This window comes from Equus przewalskii, chromosome 9, assembly GCF_037783145.1.
Source record: "Equus przewalskii isolate Varuska chromosome 9, EquPr2, whole genome shotgun sequence".
In the NCBI taxonomy this organism is placed as follows: Eukaryota; Metazoa; Chordata; class Mammalia; order Perissodactyla; family Equidae; genus Equus; species Equus przewalskii.
The window spans coordinates 58977124-58999801 of NC_091839.1; the positions used below are offsets into that span (position 1 = coordinate 58977124).

Here is a 22678-nt window from a genome sequence, read left to right on the forward strand (position 1 = left end):
CTTGTCTTTTCATGGGCTGGTACTGAAACCTCATGGACCATCGCTGGTCCCTAGACATTGATGGATCCAGTCTTATAGCTGCCTTGCCCGTCTCTGACCTGCTCCATTGTTATATGACGGCCAGCAGTGGTTTGAGAAACCACTGGATGGGATCTTGAGCATCCCTCACAAAGCTGTGTTATCTGGTCCTGGGGTACATGAATGGAATCGGTGGGTGGTGGCATGTGCTCCTTACTACTGTCAGCTCTGTGACCATCGCAGCCCCTTGGGATACATAGCCTCAGGTCTGTGTCCTTTTTCTGCCTGTGTCATCTTCAGAGGATACTCTTAAGCTGCTAGTGCGTTGAAGGGGAGTGGGAGAATGAGTGTCATCGCAGCAGACTAAGTGGTGGACTTGGTTGGTATTTAAAGCAACACCCTTAGAAACAAATTGCAGATCCAAGATAATAATGAAAACAACAGCGACGTGTGAGCCTCAGACTAGTAGGGGAGCAGTAGATTTGGTGTTAGAGAGTCACTTTGGTTCCAGAGAGCTCTATTGTGCAGAGGCCCCGGGTACCGTGTGGAGGTTTTTCATACTTCTCTGCCAGAGCGCTGTTCTCCCTGAAGGCTTTCAACATAGTGACCAGCTGACATGCTGACCACCCAAACAGGATGTTGTATTCTTCCCTGTTGGTGGGCTGGTGGGCTCTCCTCCAGCCACCAGAACTCCACACCATTCCATTCTCTCCTACTGTCCTTCTTTATGTGGTTTGCTTGGTGTCTGTCTCAAATGACATAGCCTTCTCTCCTTGGAGAGAGAGAAATCACTTTTGCATGACGACTGTCATCTAAGCTTCTGGGAAGTACTCAGTGAGATTGGTCTGGGATCAGAAGTGCATCGAATGAAGATGAAAAAGCTTGTTCTGGTTTTCAGTGTGTTAAAGTGATGAGTTGGCTGCCTCTTGGCAGAGGTCTGTGCCAGACTGAAGCCTTTTGGCTGTATTTGACAGGAAGTTTTTAAAAAGAGAGTGACATATCCAACTGGGTAGTAAGAAGGAAGAAGAAAATCTACTGTATACTATGCTGAAGGCCTTTGTGCTAGTGGAAAAGAGTATCTTTTGTGCAGCATATTTATTTTCCTTTATTAAAATTATGAAAGGAAATGTAGAATGATATAAATAATCTAGAGCTAAAAGCATAAAATTAAAATTCAATTGGAATGTAGGCTGAGAGAAATTACAGAGAAACTTTTTTGTATAAAAAATAAATGTGTAGCAAGAGTAAAAGGGAAACATTCATCTTGGAAATATTTATTACTTAAACCCAATTAGATTCTCTTTTTGAGTGTTTTTAGGCTGCTTCCAAGAGCCTTTCTTTTGTAAATTTTGTCCTTCTAAAAGGATAACTACTTCCTAACTTGCTTTTAATGAGATTGTCATCAGCTTTTTTTTCCCTACCCATTCCTATATCCTTAAGCTTTAATCAGAGAATTTTTGGCTAGTCTTTAAGGGTGGGAAAGGAATGTAAATGAACATTCTTCAAAAGCACTTTGTGCTTTGTAGATCTCAAAAATATAAGTATTTTTCATTGTTTTAATAGCATTTTTTCTCAGTAGCAGAGCTCATAAAATCCTTGAGGCTTTTTTCTCTTATATATTTTGGCTCATTTATGTTAATGTATTCAATTACTAATTTCCTTTCTTGTCAGCTGAGAACAACAACACAGACAATAGATATTTGTCAATTCTAGAGGTAAAATTCCTAGCACCAAGATCCTAGCTCAGACTTTATAGAATATAGCACTCTGAGAGAGAAAGAGGGGAGAGTGAGCCAGCACACTCACACGTGTGTACAAGAAAGTTAGCTTTAAAAGGTAGTTATGCTAGATATAAGATTCTTGGTTGACAGGTTTTTTTCTTCAGTGCTTTGAATATGTGATCCCACAGCCTTCTGGCCTCCATTGTTTTTGATAGGAAGTCAGCTGTGTATGGCTGTATCTGACTCATCCTGTGAGTGAGCTGGGGTGAGGGGGTTTGGGACCCAGTATTCTTGACAGTCATGCTGGGGTGAGCCTCCACTCTATGAGTGGAAGCTGGGTAGAAGAAAGGAGCCCCAGATTTCAGATGTGCTCACCTGGAATAGAGCTGCTGCAACAGAGCTGGAGGGGATGATAACCTCCTGTGCAGAAGCCGTGGCCCTGGACTGAGAGCTGGGGAAAGAGGGTAGTACTGTCTTTTTGTCTACACCTGCCCAGGATAGATCTACTGTCATGCTGACCTGAGAAGGGGTGTGGAAGGGAGGCAAGTTCTGATTCAAATGCTACAGACTTGCTGTTCTCACCAAGATTTAGTAGATTTTCCTGAATAAATGTTTTTCTGTTTGCTATGTGCCATTAGGAGAATTTCCAGAAACTTTCCATGTTTTGTTTTGTTTTTATAATTTTCACCATTTATGGTTGTTTCCCTGGGGAAAGAGTCTACCAAGTTCCTCATGTTGCCATTTCAAAATTATCTTCCTCCCCACTAACCACCAAGTGAGTTAGTTTTAACTCCCAAAGCAAAAGTCCTGGGAGCTAGAAAATTTTCAACCAAGACTGTATGGTAACTAGTGTGTTGCTGAGAACTTAGTGCTACTGAAAATTAACACATACAGTCTTTCTTTAATCACCAATATAGAACATGTGCATTCCAATGATTACCATAAAATATGACTTTATAATGTTCTAATACTTGTAAAAGCTTTGTGGAATATTGCAGGAAGGATATGCATTTCACTGGATATATTGTTTTGTTTGCTCAACCCCTCTACTTTTCTGGAAACTGGCACCACCTCTCCCTTCCCCCATCTAAGTCACCTAGTTATTGTATAAGTGGCTTCCAGTGCCATGTGGCTCTATTCCTTGGCCACGGTTGATTGGTCCAGGGCTGGGCACCAAACCCAGGATGGGCCAATTCAAGTCCTTCTCTAGGAATTCTGGAATTGAACTTGAGAAATTTGTTTCTTCCCACTGAAGCTTTCGGATGAAAAGCCTAGGGCTGTCAGCAGCTGTGTTTCCTACCACATGATCCAGAGAAGTGGAGGAGCCTGGTCTGTGGAGAGGCAGAATGGAGCACATGTTCAGAGATGCATCTTGACTAGGTTTTTTCCTGAGGCCTAATTGTATTGTTGCCCATTGGTATCATGGATCACCTCAGTATCCTCAGTACAAATTTCTTTTTTTAAAGCTGGCTTAAGTTGTATTTTGCCTCTAGTAATCAAGAGTCCATGAAGTTTGTTCTTCCTTTTGAGCAACGTTTCCCAAAGTATGTTCCACAGAACATTTATCCATTGGTTAATTTCTTTTTAAAGAAGGGGAGGACATTCCATGATCCAATGAATCTAGGGAGGTGCTTACTCTTTATCCCGCCTCAAGATTGACAGCTCCTGTTAGCACAAGACTGTAAGTTTCTGAGAATTTGTGTTTTGTTTATTTTTACATACTTTTTACCACTATGTGTGTGTGTATGTAAAAAATACAAAAGTTACAGTCTTAGCCATTTCTAAGTGTACAATACAGTAGTGTTAACTTCTACCTTGCTGTGCAACAGATCTCTAGAACTTTTTCATTTTGCAAAACTGAAACTCTATACCCATTGAACAACAACTCCCCTCAATCTTGTATATTTTTTGCTTAAAACATCTCAATCCTATTTGGAATGAGACTAAATATAGAGGAATGAATGAAAAAGATTGGTTTTAAGTAGTATTTTTAAGTGAAGTAAATGTCAGTATAGATATTTCTAGAGAATAATTCTAGACAACTGAAAATTTATGTGGCTATAAATCATAGCAGTAATAATGTAGGAAATGTGTCAAAAGCCTTTTGTCTTCTACCATGTATCTAAAAGCATTACTAAATTTAGGAAATATCATATTTATTTTTCTTTTTTTGTTGTGTAGGTTTTGTCAGGTTTCTAGAAGGTTATTATATTGTGTTAATAACTAAAAGGAGGAAGATGGCAGATATTGGGGGTCATGCAATATATAAGATTGAAGATACAAATATGATCTATATACCAAATGATTCTGTACGGATTACTCATCCTGATGAAGCTAGGTATGTACTGGTGGTAACTACTATTTTTTTTTTAATGTGGTAGACCAATTAGAAAACAAAACTATTGTCAAAAGATTATAAATGTTATATTAAAAATATAAAATACTGGCTCAGAATTCTACAACTTTTGCTCAAGGGCTATTAAAAACCTCTGTTTAAATAATGGATTCAGGCGAGGATCAACAATGGCTGCTAAAACCATTAGATGAGAGATTGTTACTGAGGAATAGAATATTCACTCAGTCTCAACATATCATACTCAATGAATCTCTTTATTTACAAAGAGGAAACAAATGGCAAACATACTTAACCAAATGATCAAACTTAGCATCACCAATAATGAGACAAAACTGATATTATTTGCCTATTAATGTGAAGCAATGAGGACACAGATTACCTGTATAGTTTTCTTGCTAAAAATATTTAACTTGAATCTAAGCATGAGGAAGTAATCAGACAAATCCTTATTGTGGGACATTCTGTAAGACAACTGGCCTGACTCTTCAAAAATGTCAATGTCATCAAAGATAGATACCCAGAGGATTGTTCTGGATTTTAGAACAAACACAACAACAGACATGACAACAAGTGAATTGTTCATTTAGAACAATTCATGGCAACATGTGAATTTCTGTTGGACCCTGGATTGTACACATGTACACATACATCCACATAGAACTATAAAGGACTTTGTTGGGATAGTTTATATATGGGCTATATAGTAGGTGATATTGGGTCAATATTAAATTTGGGGTTGTAATAATGATATTGTGGTTATTTCAGAGATTGTTCTTGTTCATAATAGATATATACTAAAATCTTTAGGAGTGAGGTGTCATCATGTCTGCTACTTACTGTAAATGATTTAGAAAAGGAAAATATGTGTGTGAGTGTGTTCAAGGAGAGAGATTTAACAGTGAATTCAGATGAAGGACATACTGTTGTTTGTTGTACTGTTTTTTTACCCCCAGTTTTTCTATAGATTTGAAATCTTTTTTCTGGGGGAAATTATTGGAGCCTTGGGAATGTGGGGAAGGGCTGGTAACACATTAATAAATTGATAGAGAAAAGAATAGAATTGGTGATTTTAATATTACAAAGGTTAAAACGGAACAAAGTTAGGCATGTTTATAAGTTATTAGGGAAGATAACAGTTTTAGATTTTAATTACACTCTGTACTTTTATGGTGTTGTTTTAGATACACAAACCAAAATGGAAAGGTGGTGTAGCCCTCTTGCTTAAGACTCTCTTAGATAATGGTTTTCTGGAGACTTGTGACGTTGTCTTTGATGATATTTGGAAGTGGGATTGTTAAATAATTTGTTTCAGATGAATATAAATAGAGTTTACTGGATAAAGTGGACTTTTGTCTTACATTCACTGAAAAAAATTCTCTCCCGTATAGCTTACAGGCAGGCATCGTATATTGATTAAAAGTGAATCAGGTAGACCAGCGCATGTGAATCTAAGGGATGGGAAGAAGTTGAAGAGGTTTATATTATTTATAAACCCCATCTTTATGCTTTGGGGTTTTTTGTTTGTTTGTTTTGTTTTTTAGGTATCTACGAATATTTCAAAATGTGGACCTATCTAGCAATTTTTACTTTAGGTAAGTTTGAACTTAGTTTTTCTCCTGTCAGTCACTTAAATGTTTATATTATTTTCCAGAGGGTAAAAACAGAATCAGAGGACACGGTAGGACTTGTGTTCTTTTTTCAAATGACCAAATTATTTCATCTAAAAACATAAAAGTACAAGTATTTCCTTCTTTTAAATATCTATTTGAAAATTTCAAGGGGTAAGTTAAAGGGTAATTATTCTCACTATAAAAATCACCTTTGTTTTAGATGGGATTTTAATGAAATATTCTAATTTTGTAATTTTGAATTACAAAAATGAAATCTGCATTCAGTCTCTAATACAGAGTTGTAACAGCTTCACAGCTCAATTTTCAGTTGACAAGCTGGGCAAAGTAGGAAAAAATAAATTCAAAATAGGAAGAACTGTTGCAAAGCAGTGTACCACTAATGGCATTGTGAATTAATAGTTTTCCTGGAGAGGAATATAGCATTAAGTATGTATGAAAGTATATCCTAAGACAATAAATCGGGAGAGAAAAAATAATCCTACTTGAAAAGAGACATTTCCAGCTTCTCCATTTATGATGGAGACAAGCAAACCAGCCAACCAAGGGACAGCCCAAATATTGAAAATTGAACAAGCGGCAAGTAAATTATAGTAGAGTATCAGGATTATACCACCACTGATGTGACCAATATGTGGGCCTAGTAGACACAGCGTTATTGTACTAACTGGGAAATTCTATCAGCTATAACGTCCAAATTAAAAAGTAGAACCTAAAATAGCATGCACCGTAAGGACTTGAGTCATAGGACTGACTGTAAGAGGATCTAGGGTGTTGGAGCGATTGATGTTGTATACTGATGGGGTACTTTGCATTTTTTAAAATTTATTTTTAAATTGTTAACATAGTTAACCATTTATTTATCTATGAAGTAGAGAAAAACCTGTCTACTATGTAGAGTAGATTATGTCTTCGTTGATGTAAAACTGAAGGAGGTAATTATTTTAACAATAGTATAGTGAAGGGGTCCTAAAGAAATAATTTTCACTTCCAAAAATGTTTACTTAATGTATATATTTCCATAGTATTTGTCTCTATCATCTGCTTTTGGTCTTTATTGCTTAATTTTATGTTTATCGCCTCTGTGACTTATTCCTGAAGCTCAGTGGTACTGTTAGAAATGGTCTTCTCTTGCTTCATGTTTTTCAACTTTGTCAACAATACCTCTTCTGAGTTCTGGTGAAGCCATTCCATAAGTAAAAATAGGTAGGTTAAAGTTTTTGTGTCTCATAAGTAAGCTTTTAAAAAAGCTTATACTACATTCTTCAGACTCAGGTAGAATAAAGCAATTGTTTTAAATAAGAGGAATTGATTGTTAAAAGTAAAAAACCAGCTTCTCTCCCTCACAGCTTTATTGAGAGATTATTGACATAATATATGTAAGTTTAAGGTGTACATTGTGATGGTAAGATACTCATGTATATTGCAAAGTGGTTACCATAATAACGTTAGTTAACACCTCCATCCTCTCACATAATTATGATTTTGTGTGTGTGTGTGGTGATAACATTTAAGATCTACTCTCTTAACAAATTTCAAGTGTATAACATTGTTAATTATGGTCACCATGCTGTGCATTAGATCCCCAGATCTTATTCCTCTTACAGCTGGAAGTTTGTACCCTTTGACCAACATCTCCTAATTTCCCCCAGCCCTTGGCCCCTGCAACCGCCATTCTACTCTCTATTTCTATGAGTTTGGTTTTTGTATATTCTGCATATAAGTGAGAACATACAGGATTTGTCTTTTTCTGACTTATTTCACTTAGCAGTGCCCTCAAGTTTCATCCATATTGTTGCAAAGGGCAAGATTTCCTCCTTTGTTATGGCTATGTAATATTCCATTGTGTGTGTGTCTGTGTCTGTGTGTATATATACACACACCATATCTTCTTTATCCATTCATCCATTGATGAACTCTTAGGTTGTTTCCATTTCTTGGCTATTGTGAATAATGCTGCAGTGAACACAGGGGTGCAGATATCTCTTCAAGACAATGTTTTATTTCCTTGGCATACATACCCAGAATAGGGACTGCTGGATCATATGGCAGTTCTATTTTTAATTTTTTGAGGAACCTCCATACTGTTTTCTGTAGTGACTGTACCAACTTACATTCCCACCAGCAGTGCATCAGGGTTCCCTTTTCTCCACATCCTCGCCAACACTTGTTACTTCTTATCTTTATGGTAATAGCCATTCTAACAGGTGTGAGGTGATATCTCATTGTGGTTTTGATTTGCATTTCCTGATGATTGGTGATGTCGAGCATCTTTTTGTGTACCTGTTGGCCATTCGTATGTCGTCTTTGGAAAAATATCTGTTCAAGTCCTCTGCCAATTATTTAGTTGGATTTTTTTTCTCTTGAGTTGTATGAGTTCCTTATATGTTTTGGACCTTTGCCCCTTATCAGATATGTGGTTTACAAATATTTTCTCCCATTTCATAAGTTGTGTTTTATTCTGCTGATTTGTTTCTTTTGCTGTATAGAAGCTTTTTAGTTTGATGTTGTCTCATATGTTTATTTTTGCTTTTGTTTCCTGCACTTTTGGTGTCATATCCAAAAGATCTTTGCCAAAATCAATGTTAAGGAGCTTTTTTCGTATGTTTTCTTCTAATAGTTTTAGAGTTTATGATCTTACATTTAAGTCTTTAATCCATTTCAGACTTTGTGTGTGGTGTAAGATAGGGGTCCAGTTTCATTGTTCTGCATGTGGTTATCCAGTTTCCCCAGCACTGTCTATTGAAGAGACTGTCCTTTGCCTATTGTGTGTTTTGGCTCCCATGTCAAGTATTAGTTGACTGTATATGCATGGGTTTATATCTGGGATCTCAATTCTGTTCCATTGGTCTATGTGTCTATTTTTATGCCAGGACCATACTGTTTTGATTACTGTAGCTTTGCGGTAAAATTTGAAATCAGGAAGTGTGATACTTCCAGGTTTGTTGTTCTTTCTTCAGATTGCTTTGGCTATCCAGGGTCTTTTGTGGTTTCATATGGATTTTAGGATTGGTTTTTCTATTTGAAAAATGCCATTGGAATCTTGACAGGAATTTCATTGAATCTATAGATGGCTTTGGATAGTGTGGACCTTTTAACAATGTTAATTCTTCTGATCCATGAACACAGAATTGTTTCCATTTATTTGTGTCTTCTTCTTTTTCTTTCATCAGTGTCTTATCATTTTCAGTGTAGAGATCTTTCACCAGCTTGGTTAAATTTATTCCTATTTTATTTTTTTTGATGCTATTTTAAATGGGGTTGAAAACCAATTTTTTAATACAGCTTTTTAACCCTGTGAGATTAGATGTTAGTAAAATGAATGAATTCAGCAAGCAAATGTGGTAAAATTGAATTTCACAGATGAAACAAATCAATTTCAATCAAATTATATAAGTAAGTTAAAGAAGAAATAATAATTAAAATACTGTGTGACTCTCCAGACCATCTTAAAATATGACTAAAATACATACAAATTTATATAAACCTGAAGAATTCTAGATACCTTCTGAAATTCTGTGCTAAAAATATATAGCCAGAGACATTTATAAAAAATTATTAATATGTGAAATCAGAATTTTCTCACGTGTTTCTTTTGGCCTATAGGCCAAATTTTATTTGCACAGACTGTTAGAGTTTTTTAGGTGGCTGTTGCTTTCCTAAAACATGTTTCACTGTAATGGCTTATGTTATTTGCTTATTCTTGTTTTATTACAAAGTCAGTTATGGTACCACCATTAAGAATTAATAGAATTATTTTTGTTCAAACTGGAGTACAGACCTTGCACTATTGCAGTGGATATTATAACATGTATAGAACTCCATTCAGATACATCTGAGTGTGACGCCTTTGCACAAGGCTGTGAAGATTGATTTCAGTGTGCAGCAAAAAATGCATGGGGGGCCGGCCCCATAGCCAAGTGGTTAAGTTCTCATGCTCCAGTTCGGCGGCCCAGGGTTTCGCTGGTTTGGATCCTGGCGCGGACCTAGCACCACTCATCAGGCAATGCTGAGGTGTCGTCCCACATGTGACAACTAGAAAGACTTACAACTAGAATATACAGCTATATACTGGGGGGCTTTGGAGTGAAGAAGAAGAAAATAAAAAGATGGGCAAAAGATGTTAGCTCAGGGGCAGTCTTTAGAAAAAATAAAAATGCACCTTGCAAATCAATGAATGTAGGTCACTCACCTTATATTGTATATTTCTAGTCATGCAAATACCTAGGTCATGCAATGATCTTTTAATTTCCAATTATATTCATGGTTTACTGTGTTTTACAGGCTTATTTGAACAGCATTGCGTCCAAGTAAAGTAACAGGTGCTAAGTAATTTAGTTAACAGGTTTTAATTCCGTATGGGAGTCAAGACCGTGAAATATGTTTTACTTTTGTAATTCTTATTAAGTTTCAGTTATGTTCTCAGTTACAGCTATGATTTGTCCCACTCACTTCAATATAATCTCACTGTCTTGCGAATGCCCCTGGAGATGTTAAAGTCAGAAACAACCCAGACTCGCCAGGAGAGTTTCGACATCTTTGAAGACGAAGGATTAATTACACAGGGTGGAAGCGGTAGGTGGTTTTCACACATCAATTGTATGTTAATGGGGCAGCTATGAAATGCATCTCATTAAATTCACTCACATTTCCCTCATATTTCTCCACCCCTCATTGCTCTTTGTCCTTACATGAGATTGTTTCAGATATATGCTCTTGACTGATTCATTTTTATAGAGATCATTAATGACCTTGTGGTTTCATTTGTGGGCCAGCCAGAAAATTGTGTGCTGACATTTTCTAACAAATTTTCGTGCCCTTTTTTATGTAATACGTTTAGGTCTAGACTTTTGGTGAAGTTTAAATGGAGAATTGTTTTTCTGAATATTGGAGAATACACACCACCACCTTATTTTCCTTCACAGAGACCAGTTCAGTATGGGCTGAGTTTTGGAAAAAAGTTACCATGGGTTGCCTATTGTGTCCTAGACATTTACTTACACTATCACTAATTCTCATAAAAACTCTGCTCAGCAGGTATAATGCCACTTTTAAAGAAATAAAGACTAAGTAGGAAACTGAGGCCTGGAGGTTAGGAACACATGGCCAATGTCCAGAGGAACCAGTACAGCAGGTCAGAGGCTGTTCTTACTTTGGTTGGTCCCAGCTTGACCTACTGGCTCCTCATGGCCCTGCTTCTGTCAGGATCACTGCAGGACTCCTGTGTGACTAGTTTAGGGTGACCCTGGAGAGCTCAGACTAGCCAGTCACACAATAGAATTGGTACCTTTATCCCTAGATTTTTGGGTTGGTCTAGAACTCTAAAGCCAGAGGCATTGCTAAAGTGAATGTTGTGAAAGAATCGTTTCAAACTTAGCTGAATTGGACTTACTATGGAAACGTAATAAGTCGATCGTGTTTTTGGGTGCCTTGCTCTTTGCAACTTAAATGATAGTGATGAAGATGCGGGTTCTGAGGTAGAATGTAATATAAAGTTCCGGAAGGTTTGTCCTTGAAGGACACCCAAGAAGAGGCTGTGCTCTCTTAGCATTTTGCCAAAGGTTCTGGTTCACTCTAAGAAGACTTAGGCTGTTACTTAAATTGATGCCATCCCTGGCATTGCCCTTAACTCTGTTAGTTTATTAGATTGACTATCACTTGAGCTAAGGCCTAGTGCACCCTCTCTACCCCAGATTGTCTAGGTCGTGTAAATTCGTCCAGGTTCAGGCACCCAGATTGTAACCTATCCTACTAGATATAGGTGGAGGGTAAGATAACGTGTGCCTGAATATTTGCTTGCTTCATTTCTTCCAAATATCACTCTTAGTAATAGAAAAGCTAAAAGTATTACTAATTTGTACTATGTCATCCAAAATCTGAATTCGAATATCCATTCTGGGATCTGAATTAAGCCTCTGAAACCGCTTACGTTTTTACTATCTCTAGAACAGTTCTACTTGATAGGTGTGAATAACAGTGTATATTAGTTTTTATAACTGCTATAACAAATTGCCACAAACTTAGTGGCTTAAAACAATACAAATTCATCACGTTAGATAAGTCGGAAGTCCAAAATAGGTCTCAGTGGACTAAAATTAGGGTGTCAGCAGTGCTGTGTTGCTTTCTTGAGAATTTAGGGGAAAATCTATTTTCTCGCCCTTTCCATCTTCGAGAGGTTGCCCACATTCCCTGGCTTGTGGCACTCTTCCGTCTTCAAAGCCAGCAATGGCCAACTGAGTTTTTTTTCCCCACATTACATCACTATGACACTCTACTCTGTTTTCCTCTTTCATTTATTAGGACCCTGTAATTACATTGGGCCTACCTGGATAATCCAGAATAATCTTCCCATCTGAAGGTCATCTGATTAGTAACCTTAATTCCAGCTGCAACTTCAATTCCTCCTTGCCGTGTAACATAACATATTCACAGGCTCTGGTGATTAAGACATAGACATCTTTTGGTGGGAAGCATTATTCTCTTACCACCCAGGAAACTGATAGGAAGCAGAGTGAGCATAGATGATGTGGGGGTAGGGAGAAAAGGAAAAGAATGCATTTTTAAAAAGGTCTCTTCTGTGTCAGTGTATTAGTCACTTTGCATATATTATTTTATTTAATCTCAATAATATTTCTGAGATGAGTACTAATATCATCATTTTACAGTTTAGAAAATTGAGGTTAAGAGATGTTATGTAATTTGCCAGAGGTCACAGAGCCACTAATTGGCAAAGACAGGACTCCAATCTATGTCTGTATCATTCATGCTCTGTATAATGCATTGAAAGGTCAGAGAAGGTTTAGTTTTTATGAATCAAACCAAAGTGTATTTGTCATAGTATATAAACACTCTTAAGATATCATGTTTTGAGAGGAAAAATAGTATTGATTACCTGCTATCTGGAACTGTTAAGATCTTTGAAGCCATTATCTTATAAATATACCTGTTTCTTATTTTGCACTTCATATAAGTTTTGTAAAACTCATGGACATTTAATAAATTATCTAGATCTGCTGAAATCATGTTTCATGAAGTTAATTTCTTCGTGAGGAAAAGCCTGATGTAATAACTACCACTTATAGAAGCATCAGTAAGGCACCAGGCTTGTTCTGAGCACTTTATGTATGTTATTAATTTATTTCATCTTGACAACACCCATGTGATACTGGTACAGATAAGGAAACGGAGGCGCTGAGATAGAGAGTGGCGCTCCTGATCACGCCTGTCCCCCTGCCGATGAGAGGCAGAGCCAGGATTTGGGTCCCGGCACTCAGACCCCAGATCGGTGCTCCCAGCCGCTGCTCTGTGCTGTCTCTCAGCCTTATTCTTGTATTTGTACACGTGTCCTTTATTTCCCTGTCATTTTCCTTTCTCTTAGGTTAAAAACTTTCACACATAAGAAAATGTGTTCATTCTTTGACTTTGTACAGAATCAGCAAAGTGTTCTGGGTGATGACGAATTATATCCACTGAAAATGGCTAGGCTGTTCATCAGGCATCTTATTTTGAAGTTAAAAACAGAATTTAAAGACTTAAAAATCAGTTGAATGTCAACAAATTTCCTTACCTTTCTGACACCACCTTTTATCTTTCAGGTGTGTTTGGGATCTGCAGTGAGCCTTATATGAAGTATGTGTGGAATGGTGAACTTCTGGATATAATTAAAAATGCTGTGCATCGTGACTGGCTGTTGTATATTATTCATGGGTTCTGTGGGCAGTCAAGTATCCTTTTTTAAAAAAAACTAAGATGCATATTGTTTACCTTATGCTGTACCAATTTGTAGAAAGCTATATATGAGTTATAAGATTATAATGATCACTCTGTGCTCCCAACAGGAAGACTTACCCAAGATGTCATGTAGTGGAAAGAGAAAGAGGAATGCAGGCCACTTGAACAGTTCTGTTATGTACACAGAAAGATAAATAACAGGGAAGAAAATGCCATGTGCATAGTTAGAGATACAGATACTAAGTGTCATGCTCACCTGAGAGAAGGAGCAGAATCAGTGGCAGGTGGGGGGGATGCAGCAGGCTCATAGGAAAAGTCAAACTTGGCCTGGGCCTTAAACCAGAGTCAGGCCTTAGCAGTGAGCAGGGAGTGAGGTTGTGGGTTGGGGCAGCATCGTGAGTGTAGAGGTGGACAAGTTCGTGGGAGTATTCTTCTGGTTTGTGTATAATCCCCTGGGAGGTACAACGCAGTGGGAAGGACGTTGGTAGTGGGGAGTCAGATTGCCAGTCGCTGGATTGCTTTGGCGGTCAAATTAAGGACCTCGAGTTTGGTGCTAGAACTTTAGAAATTTTTTTTTCAAGAGGGTGACATGCAAAGTAGGACATAGGAAGCTTGAGTTGACAGCCACCTTCAAGCTGGATTAAGTAAAATGAGACTAGAACAGGGGACCTGAGTGAGGAAAAGACTGCAGGGGGTCAGACATAATGTGGTGAAGGCCTGGATTGGAAAGGGGCATGATAGATTAAACAGAAGTAGCTTGAGCCTTGGGTTAAGATGGTGAGTTCAATTTTTAAATACTTTTTTTCCCTTTCATTTAATTTCTAGCTATATTGAAAATTTTCAAGAAAGCGCTGTTGTGCTATGAGGTTTAGGAAGACAGTGTATACTTTCTAGAAGTGATGTTTAGGTTTTTCCTATCCCTTTTTGAGTCATGTAGAGCATTTTTGTGCGCCCAGCATGTTTTCAAGTTGACATTCTTCCTGTTTTTTAGGTTTTTTAAGACCTATAGTGAAAACTTTAAAGGAGTGGTTGTTTGAGGCCGGCCTAGTGGTGCAGCGGTTAAGTTCACAGATTCCGCTTCTCAGCGGCCCGGGGTTTGCCGGTTCGGATCCCGGGTGTGGACATGGCACCGCTTGGTATGCCATGTTGTGGTAGGTGTCCCACATATAAAGTGGAGGAAGATGGGCACGTTGTTAGCTCAGGGCCAGGCTTCCTCAGCAAAAAAGAGGAGGACTGGCAGTAGTTAGCTCAGGGCTAATCTTCCTCAAAAAAAAATAAAAAATAAAAAAAAATAAAGGAGTGGTTGTTTTGAGACCATTAAGTGGGCGAATGTGATTAACCAATATTATGCTCTCTGGTACCAGAGCATTTGGGAGGAACCGTATCAAGGGGTACATCTAGAGAGGTTAGCCTTGAAGAGGGCCAGTGCTGCCTGCCTTGTGGCAAGTGAGGGAGCAGAGAGGCTGGATGAAGACACAGGAATTTTGAAATGAAGATGAGTGACATTGGTGTGCTACAGTTGAATATCAGCCTTATGACTTTATAATCATTTTCAGCCAGTGAGTGGTATTATCTGCTTGATCATTCACTGGATAATGAGATTTGGCCTTGAATTACTTTTTCTGTTTCTAAAAGTAAAATCTGCCTGGAAAGAACACAAAGTTTTCACCAACCAAGGACACCAGAAAGAATGCCACGGTTTCTACAGGCAGTTTCTAAAATGTAGTTCCTAAACTGTTTTGTACTGCCAAGAGCCAACGCAGGGCCTGGCATATATTAAGCACATTAAATGTTTGGTTTTTTAAATAACAAACATCACCATAGATTATAATTTTAAAGCTTATTAGTTTAAATAATGAATCTAGTCTCCTAGTTATCAAGCGTTTAATGAATTCTGGGAGTCTATGTGATGATAAAAGTAATTGCTATTTATCGAACATTTCTGTAGGCCAGGCACTAGTTTTGCACACATTACCTGATCTAGTCCTCCCAACCACCTAATAAAATTAGTTACTTTATTAGTACTTACACCATTTTACAGAAGATGAAACCAAGGCTCAGAAAGTTAAGTAAGGTGACATAAATAATAAGCTCCATGTTGTTTAAGCAGTTTACAGTGTTCAGTTCTTACAGTTAGGGGGCGAATTTGGATTGCTTTTACAGTACAGTCACTCCATTCCCTTGTATATTACTTCATAATTTAAACACCTTATTAAGTGACATGCTCTATTTGAGAGTTGTGTGATCTCTGAAGACTAAGGAAGGATTGGTTGTACCTGTTAACATCCTTAGTTGGCTACAGGGAGCCACCAGGTCTTCTCTTGGCCAATAACCCTCCACCTGGTTACTGTGTCCTCTGAAATTCATGGAAACTGCTCCTTAGGGAAGTCCATTTTTGCCTTAATACCTGCACAATTCAGAAGAACAGTTAGACCCAATGCTGTTCCATTCTTGGGTGGAGCTTTTGGGTGTCGTTTAACCCAATGGACAAGATCTATTTAAATGTGTATTTAAGGTATAATGATTCTCGTGGTTTAGTGTGACAGTCGTGAATGCTAAACAGCTTTAACTTGATTTCTAAGAGCTGTTGATCTATGGACGACCAGTGTATGTCACTCTAATAGCTAGAAGATCCAGTAAGTTTGCTGGGACTCGTTTTCTCAAGAGAGGTGCAAACTGTGAGGTAAGATGGGAAAACAACAGTGCTGCTGGCATTTTAACCTTTTACAACAGCTTTGCTGACAGATGAAGCAAAGTGGAATTTTAGAAAGTGGAATTTCTTAGTTTCGGGCATTATCAAGAGTATAATTAATTCTCCAGAGTATCTGAAACTTGTGAGGAATATGACTAATATACAGAGGTTCTGAAAAATCAGCTTTCAGAGATAGTTATGCAGTGCCTTAGGGAGTTATGAAATGTTTAATGTTTTGGAGGATGAGCCATTTCTGGACTATATGAGAAAATGTACATATTTAGTGTGGGGACTAAAATAGCAAAGCACCTCACTCAAGGAATAAGTGGAGGGGAGCACTCGTTGTTGGAAATGCATCCTTGATAGGAAGACTCAGTAGAACAAGGGTGGAAAACCCTTCACTCTCTTCCCTTTGCTTCAGTTTGGGTCAAGGCAGACGCCTTATTTTGCTCACCCTAGAAAATAACAGCAGCAATCCGTCTCTTCTGCCATCAGTCATGTCATCTCCTCTGAGTGTTCCATCACCATTTGCAACAGACAACTTGAGTCTTAAGGAGATATGTGATTGAATAGACAGATTGAGGGAAACATTGGGTTTTGATCCTGCCTTAAAATAACAACATTGTTCTTAAAATTATGTCAGCAATGAAAATAATTATAATGGGTCTTTAAGAAAAATCAGAATTTTGCATCTACATTACTTACTTATGAATTTTCAAAGGATAATCAAATAGACATGTTATTAATGCCTCAAATTATTCTTTGTCATATCCTTGTACACTTTTATAAGTACAGCTACCTCATGACCCTTTTTCCCGCCTTTGTCCATCAGGCGTTATTTGACTCTTACTCTTGTCTTTTTATTCCTTCTTGGTCTTCCGAATTGAATTTTTATATTCCACTGGTCTTCCAAACCCCCTCTATAACTTCATGTAATTGTTTTTCTTTTCTCTCCCTCTCTGCCATTTGTATCACTCAAGCTGTTCTCTACTACCTGTATTATTAGCTATTTAATTAGATTTTTTTCCTACTCTGGTCTCTGCTGTTTTTACTTGCCTTCCTTTATTGCATTTTAATGGTTTTCCTTTTCTCATGTGCACATCGAATATTGGTCAACATTTACCTCTTTTAAGACATCCTAAGAATAGGAATTATAGTTTCATTGTACACTTGAAATTTTTTCCATTAAAAAATTTTAAGAACATAACATATCTTTAAGTGTACCTTTCTTTCTAGGGTGACGTTGCAAATGAAGTGGAGACTGAACAAATACTCTGCGATGCTTCTGTGATGTCTTTTACTGCAGGAAGTTACTCTTCTTATGTGCAAGTCAGAGGATCAGTTCCTTTATATTGGTCTCAGGACATTTCGACTATGATGCCTAAACCACCCATTACATGTGCGTGGAACTATCTTTTTAATAGTAACTCTTCTTTACCCACATTTAGAGATAACAACTATTATCAAAGAAATCTTGTAAATGCTTAGGTTTTAACGAAGTTTTAGCACTGAAAAGTAGACAATTTAGAAGGGAGACTTCTATTATTTTTATACAATAACTTTATTTTTTTCTTTAATTTTGGCCACTAGTAAATTATATTTCACTTCAGAAATGTAAGAATTATTCAAATCCAATAAATACATGAAGAATGAATGTCTAATAAGCTTGAGAAGAATTTGGGAAGTAAAACTATGAGAAGATTAGTTGAACTGCGTTTCTTTAAACATTTAAAAACAAAACCAAATGCTACACCTCTTTTATTCTTGCTTGGTAATTCTCATTCTGGGATTTGTTCATCTTTCCTTCTTCCTCAGTGGATCAGGCAGATCCGTTTGCACATGTGGCTGCCCTTCACTTTGACCAGATGCTTCAGAGGTTTGGCTCCCCCATCATCATCTTGAATTTAGTGAAGGTAGGATGTGCTCATCTGTTTGGTTATGAATTTCAGTCACACTGGACAACCTTTTCCTCAGCACAAAGGGGTTTAACGAGCTTGCTTCACCTCTTCCCAGAGGAGAGACTTGTAGACCTATCACGCTGTGACGGCTCACTGTGTCTGAACTGTCTGAGCCTTTGTCCTTTGGCCTCAGATTCCATGTGGCCTCTTCCCTGGGAGAATCAGTGCTATCTTTCTAAGGGAAGAGAGGGATGCAGTGTGTCAGTCTCCTGATTTCCTTGAGTGAACTAGGTATGAGTGAAATTCAGCCTTAGTTTCCAGGACAGCTGGGAGAAGGAAGCGTGGAGATCCAACAGCCACAGTGTAGCCTTGATACAGCCAGTTCCCTTGACAATCCAGAAGATCTCCTGGGCAACTTCATAGGTAATGATGGGATCTACAGGCTAGACTCAGAAATTAGGGTGCTGTTGCGGCTCAAGAATCAGGTGGACACAGTTGAGGAATTATTTTAATGGGAGAACAGAGAGCAGTAGGCTGCAGGTGTGTGTGTGTGTGTGTGTGTGTGTGTGTGTGTGCGTGCACGTGCACACTTCCATCTGACAGCTTTGACTTCTCTATGAGGGAGAAGGAAGTGTCATGTGCTCAGAGTGGAGGTTTGAAGGTAGTGGAGAAGGTTGACAGTTTTCATGCATGTGGGAGGGTAGGTTGACTAGAGATATCCAAGCAATGCTAAGGGCTAGTTTCAGTTTGGTGATCATGATTTCTTAAAAGGAACTGTTCTGCTATTGCCTGACTTTTTCTGGCAGGGCTTGTGTATGGTATAAGCACAGAGAAAATAGATAATTGGGTTCATTTAGTTTTGCCATACAGGTGTGACATAAAAAGACAGGATCAAAGGAGTTTTGGGTATTGGCAATAAGATAATTGAAGTAGACCATGAAATCTGAGCTGGAGAACGTGGGGGAGTCACAGAGGGGGCTGATGGAGAAAGTAGAGCTGTCAGTGGATTGAGGTCCTCGGGAGGTGGGGCATTTAAAACACACAATCCAAAAACAAAAGAGATTCTGGATAAGAAATCTTGAAAGCAGAGGAGTTACCTGGGATGGTGATTTGATCTAAGATGTGAAGGTGGGAATGATGACTAGAGTGGAAGAGGAGGTGGAGGCACAGCTTGGGGTGGGGAGGAAGACTGTGAGCCCGTTGCTGGGAGAGGACTGTGCAACTGATGCTTGGGTTCAGAGGAGCAGGGTGCTTTTGTGTGTGTGTGTGTGTGTGTGTTTTAAATCAAGACTTTGGAGGAATATGGCCTGAAAGTGGCCAGGTAGGGGGAGGAGGGTGTGAGGAGGGGAGCTGTGGACAATGAGGCAGTCAGCTTCATTTCTTCCTTTGTTGCTCTTTGGTTTATGTAATCATTGCATCCAACTAGGGATAGACTTTGTAAAATAAATTATCCAGATGTTAAATACATCATTTTTTAGACTTTTGTTCACACGAATTCAGGAGTTTCATTTTCATGTCTCTCTCCCCGTCAACTCAGAATATAAGGCAATAGCTGGATAGTCTGTAACCTCAGCCTAGTATTGAACAGTAGCTACATTATACAAGTGTAATTGAAAAATTAAAGCAGGAAAACTCTAATAACAAAAACCCTCATGAACACTTTTCTAGTAAATGTATTGAAAATAAGATATTGTTAGTGTAGAAATAAATTATTGCTAAAGCATTCAATTACAAGACATCACTAGAATATAAGCATCAACCTAAATTAGTGAATCTTCTTCGTGTATTACAGAGTTCTTATGGTCTGGTTAAAAGCTATGGTTAAATGGAGATTCAGTCTACGATGTTTGAAATAATTCTCTATTGAATATGCAGATTCAAAAAGTAATCTCTGATACGTGTGCCTGTAAGGTGTTCTTGCCCAGATTTCTCAAATGTACATTTATTTTTGAATATTTAAAGGCCAGTCAGTGCATTTTAAAATTGTACTTGTCGGGGCTGGCCCTGTGGCTGAGTGGTTAAGTTTGCACAATCTGCCTCAGGGGGCCTAGGGTTCCACCAGTTGAGATCCTGGGCGTGGACATGGCACCGCTCATCAGGCCATGCTGAGGTGGCGTCCCACATAGCAGAGCCAGAAGGACCTACAACTAGAATATACAACCATGTACTGGGGGGCTTTGGGGAGAAGAAGGGAAAATAAAAAGAAGATTGGCAACAGATGTTAGCTCAGGTGCCAATCTTAAAAAAAAATTATACTTGTTTACTGTTCCGTTGTCATAAAAATCTTGGCAATAACTAGAGATTAAGTAGAAAATAGTTTAGAGATTAAGTTGATGTTTTGTGGAAAACAAAAAAAAATCTGTTGTAGTTTTTGTCATTAGTTATTTTGTTCATAGAATAAAAAATGTTTACTCAGTTCGCTTGGAAGAAGTCCTTATTAACTTGTGATTAAAGAGTCAAAGAATGTGCATGTGTGTAGAATGATATCAAGGGATATTTGCTCTTTATTCTGCATCCATATGAAGTTACTCAAATGAAATACTTTTTTGATTTCTTTTCTCTTTTACTCTGTATTGTGAATTCCTTCCCATCCCCTCAAATTGTGGAGGTTTGAGATACTGATTGACAGACATTTTGCAGCAATCCATACACCTTCCATGCTGCCCCTGGGGATTGATAGAAAGTCAATCTGGGATCAAGCATAACTGTGCATCAGAGATTTAAATCTAGGGGCCATGGATGGCCATTAGGAGGGCCTGCACATACTTTGAAACAATGTGCAAAATCACTTGTGTATGTGAAGTTTTCATTTGGTTGTTAAAGGGGTCTTTGACCCTAAGGAAGTTGACTAAACAATCCACTAGCACTAATGCACTGTGGACAGACAATGCATGAAGAAAGTCTTTACACAAAGATGATCGAAGGTTGATTAAAGAACCTTTTCTCTCTGTCTCATAAAATGTCAGATTTGATAGAAGAATTTCAAAAAGTTTTTGTTTCCCTAGTTGATTTAGAGTGCTTTTGAGGGGCCAGCCCCATGGCGTAGTGGTTAGGTTTGGCATGTTCCACTTTCGCAGCCTGGCTTTGCAAGTTTGGATCCCAGATGTGGACCTACACCACTCATCAGCTATGCTGTGGCAGCATCCCACATGCAAAATAGAGGAAGATTGGCCCAGGTGTTAGCTCAGGGCTAATTTTCTTCAAGCAAAAAAAGAGGAGGATTGGCAACAGATGTTAGCTCACAGATAATCTTCCTCAACAACAAGAAAAAAAAGCACTTTTGAGAAAAATTCCAGATATATAATTTAATTTCTCAAATGGAAAATAAGCTAAATATGTATTTATCCTAAAGTAACTTAACACTGTTCTTCATCAACTCTTAATGTCTCTATTTGATTTATTCAGCTGTGCAAAATAGATAGCCTTTTTTGTTTCCACAGTGGTTATCTGATTAAATTCATGACAGTTGAGAAGTAAGCAGGATTGAAAACAGCATAGACCTATTTTGATGCCAGCAATAGGGCCTCCACACCATATCAGCATCACTATTGCGGAATTGTTCTTCTTTGTTTTTAAGTGAAGTAATTGTTTTCTTTGTTTTTAACTGTTACCCCATTTTGTGGATGAAGAAACGGAGGCCTAGGAAAGTTGAGAACCTTGCACAGGGCCACTTGGCTAGTGAGTGGCGGAGCCAGCGTTCCAACCACAGAGTTGTGCCGTAACGCATGAGCCCCTCTTGAATGAGAGGCAGTGTGATAGCTAAGGAGGTCTAGCAGGCAGGAGGCAGAAGGTGAGGTTTAGCCCCATGAATGCCTCTCAGCTGCACTTCCTTCAACCACCATGTGAAAGGGGAAAAAGTGCCTGCCTTGGCTTCCCTATAGGGTATTTTACAAGAGTCAAATTTAAAAACCTCCTAAGGCTGTGAAAGTGCTCTTTGCTATGCCAGTTGGGGATTATCCATCTAGACCGAGTTGATTTCTGTCTGATCCTTAGTTGGCTAGAGTTGAGGGTTCCCTTCTTCTGGTCCTTGGGGAGTTCTCTTCTGCCAGAGTTGGGTGTGTAGGCCAGACCCGTGTAGGGTGGGTGGACTTCTTGGGGCTACAGGAGGTCACACTGTAGGAATCTGGTCTCCTTGAGTCTTTAAAGCTCCTTATCTGTTGACTTTAATTCAAGGAATTATTTACTTCTTTGCATTTATATTAATTTTAGTAGGTAGGTTTCATTTCAGTATATTTAAGAACAGGCTTTTTGTCTTAGCTGAAAAGTAAAGTGTTAAAAGTCTGTTCCTCTGATTTAAGGTAATTAGAACACTGAAAATATTTACTTTTTGATAAAGGAACGAGAGAAAAGAAAGCATGAGAGAATTCTGAGTGAAGAGCTTGTGGCTGCTGTGATGTACCTCAACCAGTTTTTGCCTCCTGAGCACACTATTATTTATATTCCTTGGGATATGGCCAAGTACACCAAAAGGTCAGTAGATACTCATATGTCTGGTTATGATGTTTTCCTTTTCTTGCGATGTAAAATAGCAGGAAGCTGAACTCCATGGTAAAGGAAATGCTACTCTTTTAATTTTCTTTATGAGCCTGCCTAGGAGCTGTTTTGTTGCTGGTGTATAATTTGAGTGCTTAAAT

The 22678-nt window shown here is 38.3% G+C and overlaps 1 protein-coding gene across 2 annotated transcripts in view; it reads left to right on the plus strand.

Annotated features, from left to right (window-relative positions):
* The window catches only part of FIG4 (FIG4 phosphoinositide 5-phosphatase), a 116329-nt gene that overhangs the window by 19896 nt on the left and 73755 nt on the right, over positions 1-22678 (plus strand). For both annotated transcript variants that reach the window (XM_008520377.2, XM_070559285.1), the window contains exons 4-11: positions 3921-4077; positions 5637-5687; positions 10150-10298; positions 13319-13447; positions 16037-16137; positions 17383-17545; positions 17962-18059; positions 22381-22514. In XM_008520377.2, coding sequence (XP_008518599.2) covers positions 3921-4077; positions 5637-5687; positions 10150-10298; positions 13319-13447; positions 16037-16137; positions 17383-17545; positions 17962-18059; positions 22381-22514 — 982 coding nt within the window. The remainder of the gene's footprint in view (positions 1-3920; positions 4078-5636; positions 5688-10149; positions 10299-13318; positions 13448-16036; positions 16138-17382; positions 17546-17961; positions 18060-22380; positions 22515-22678) is intronic.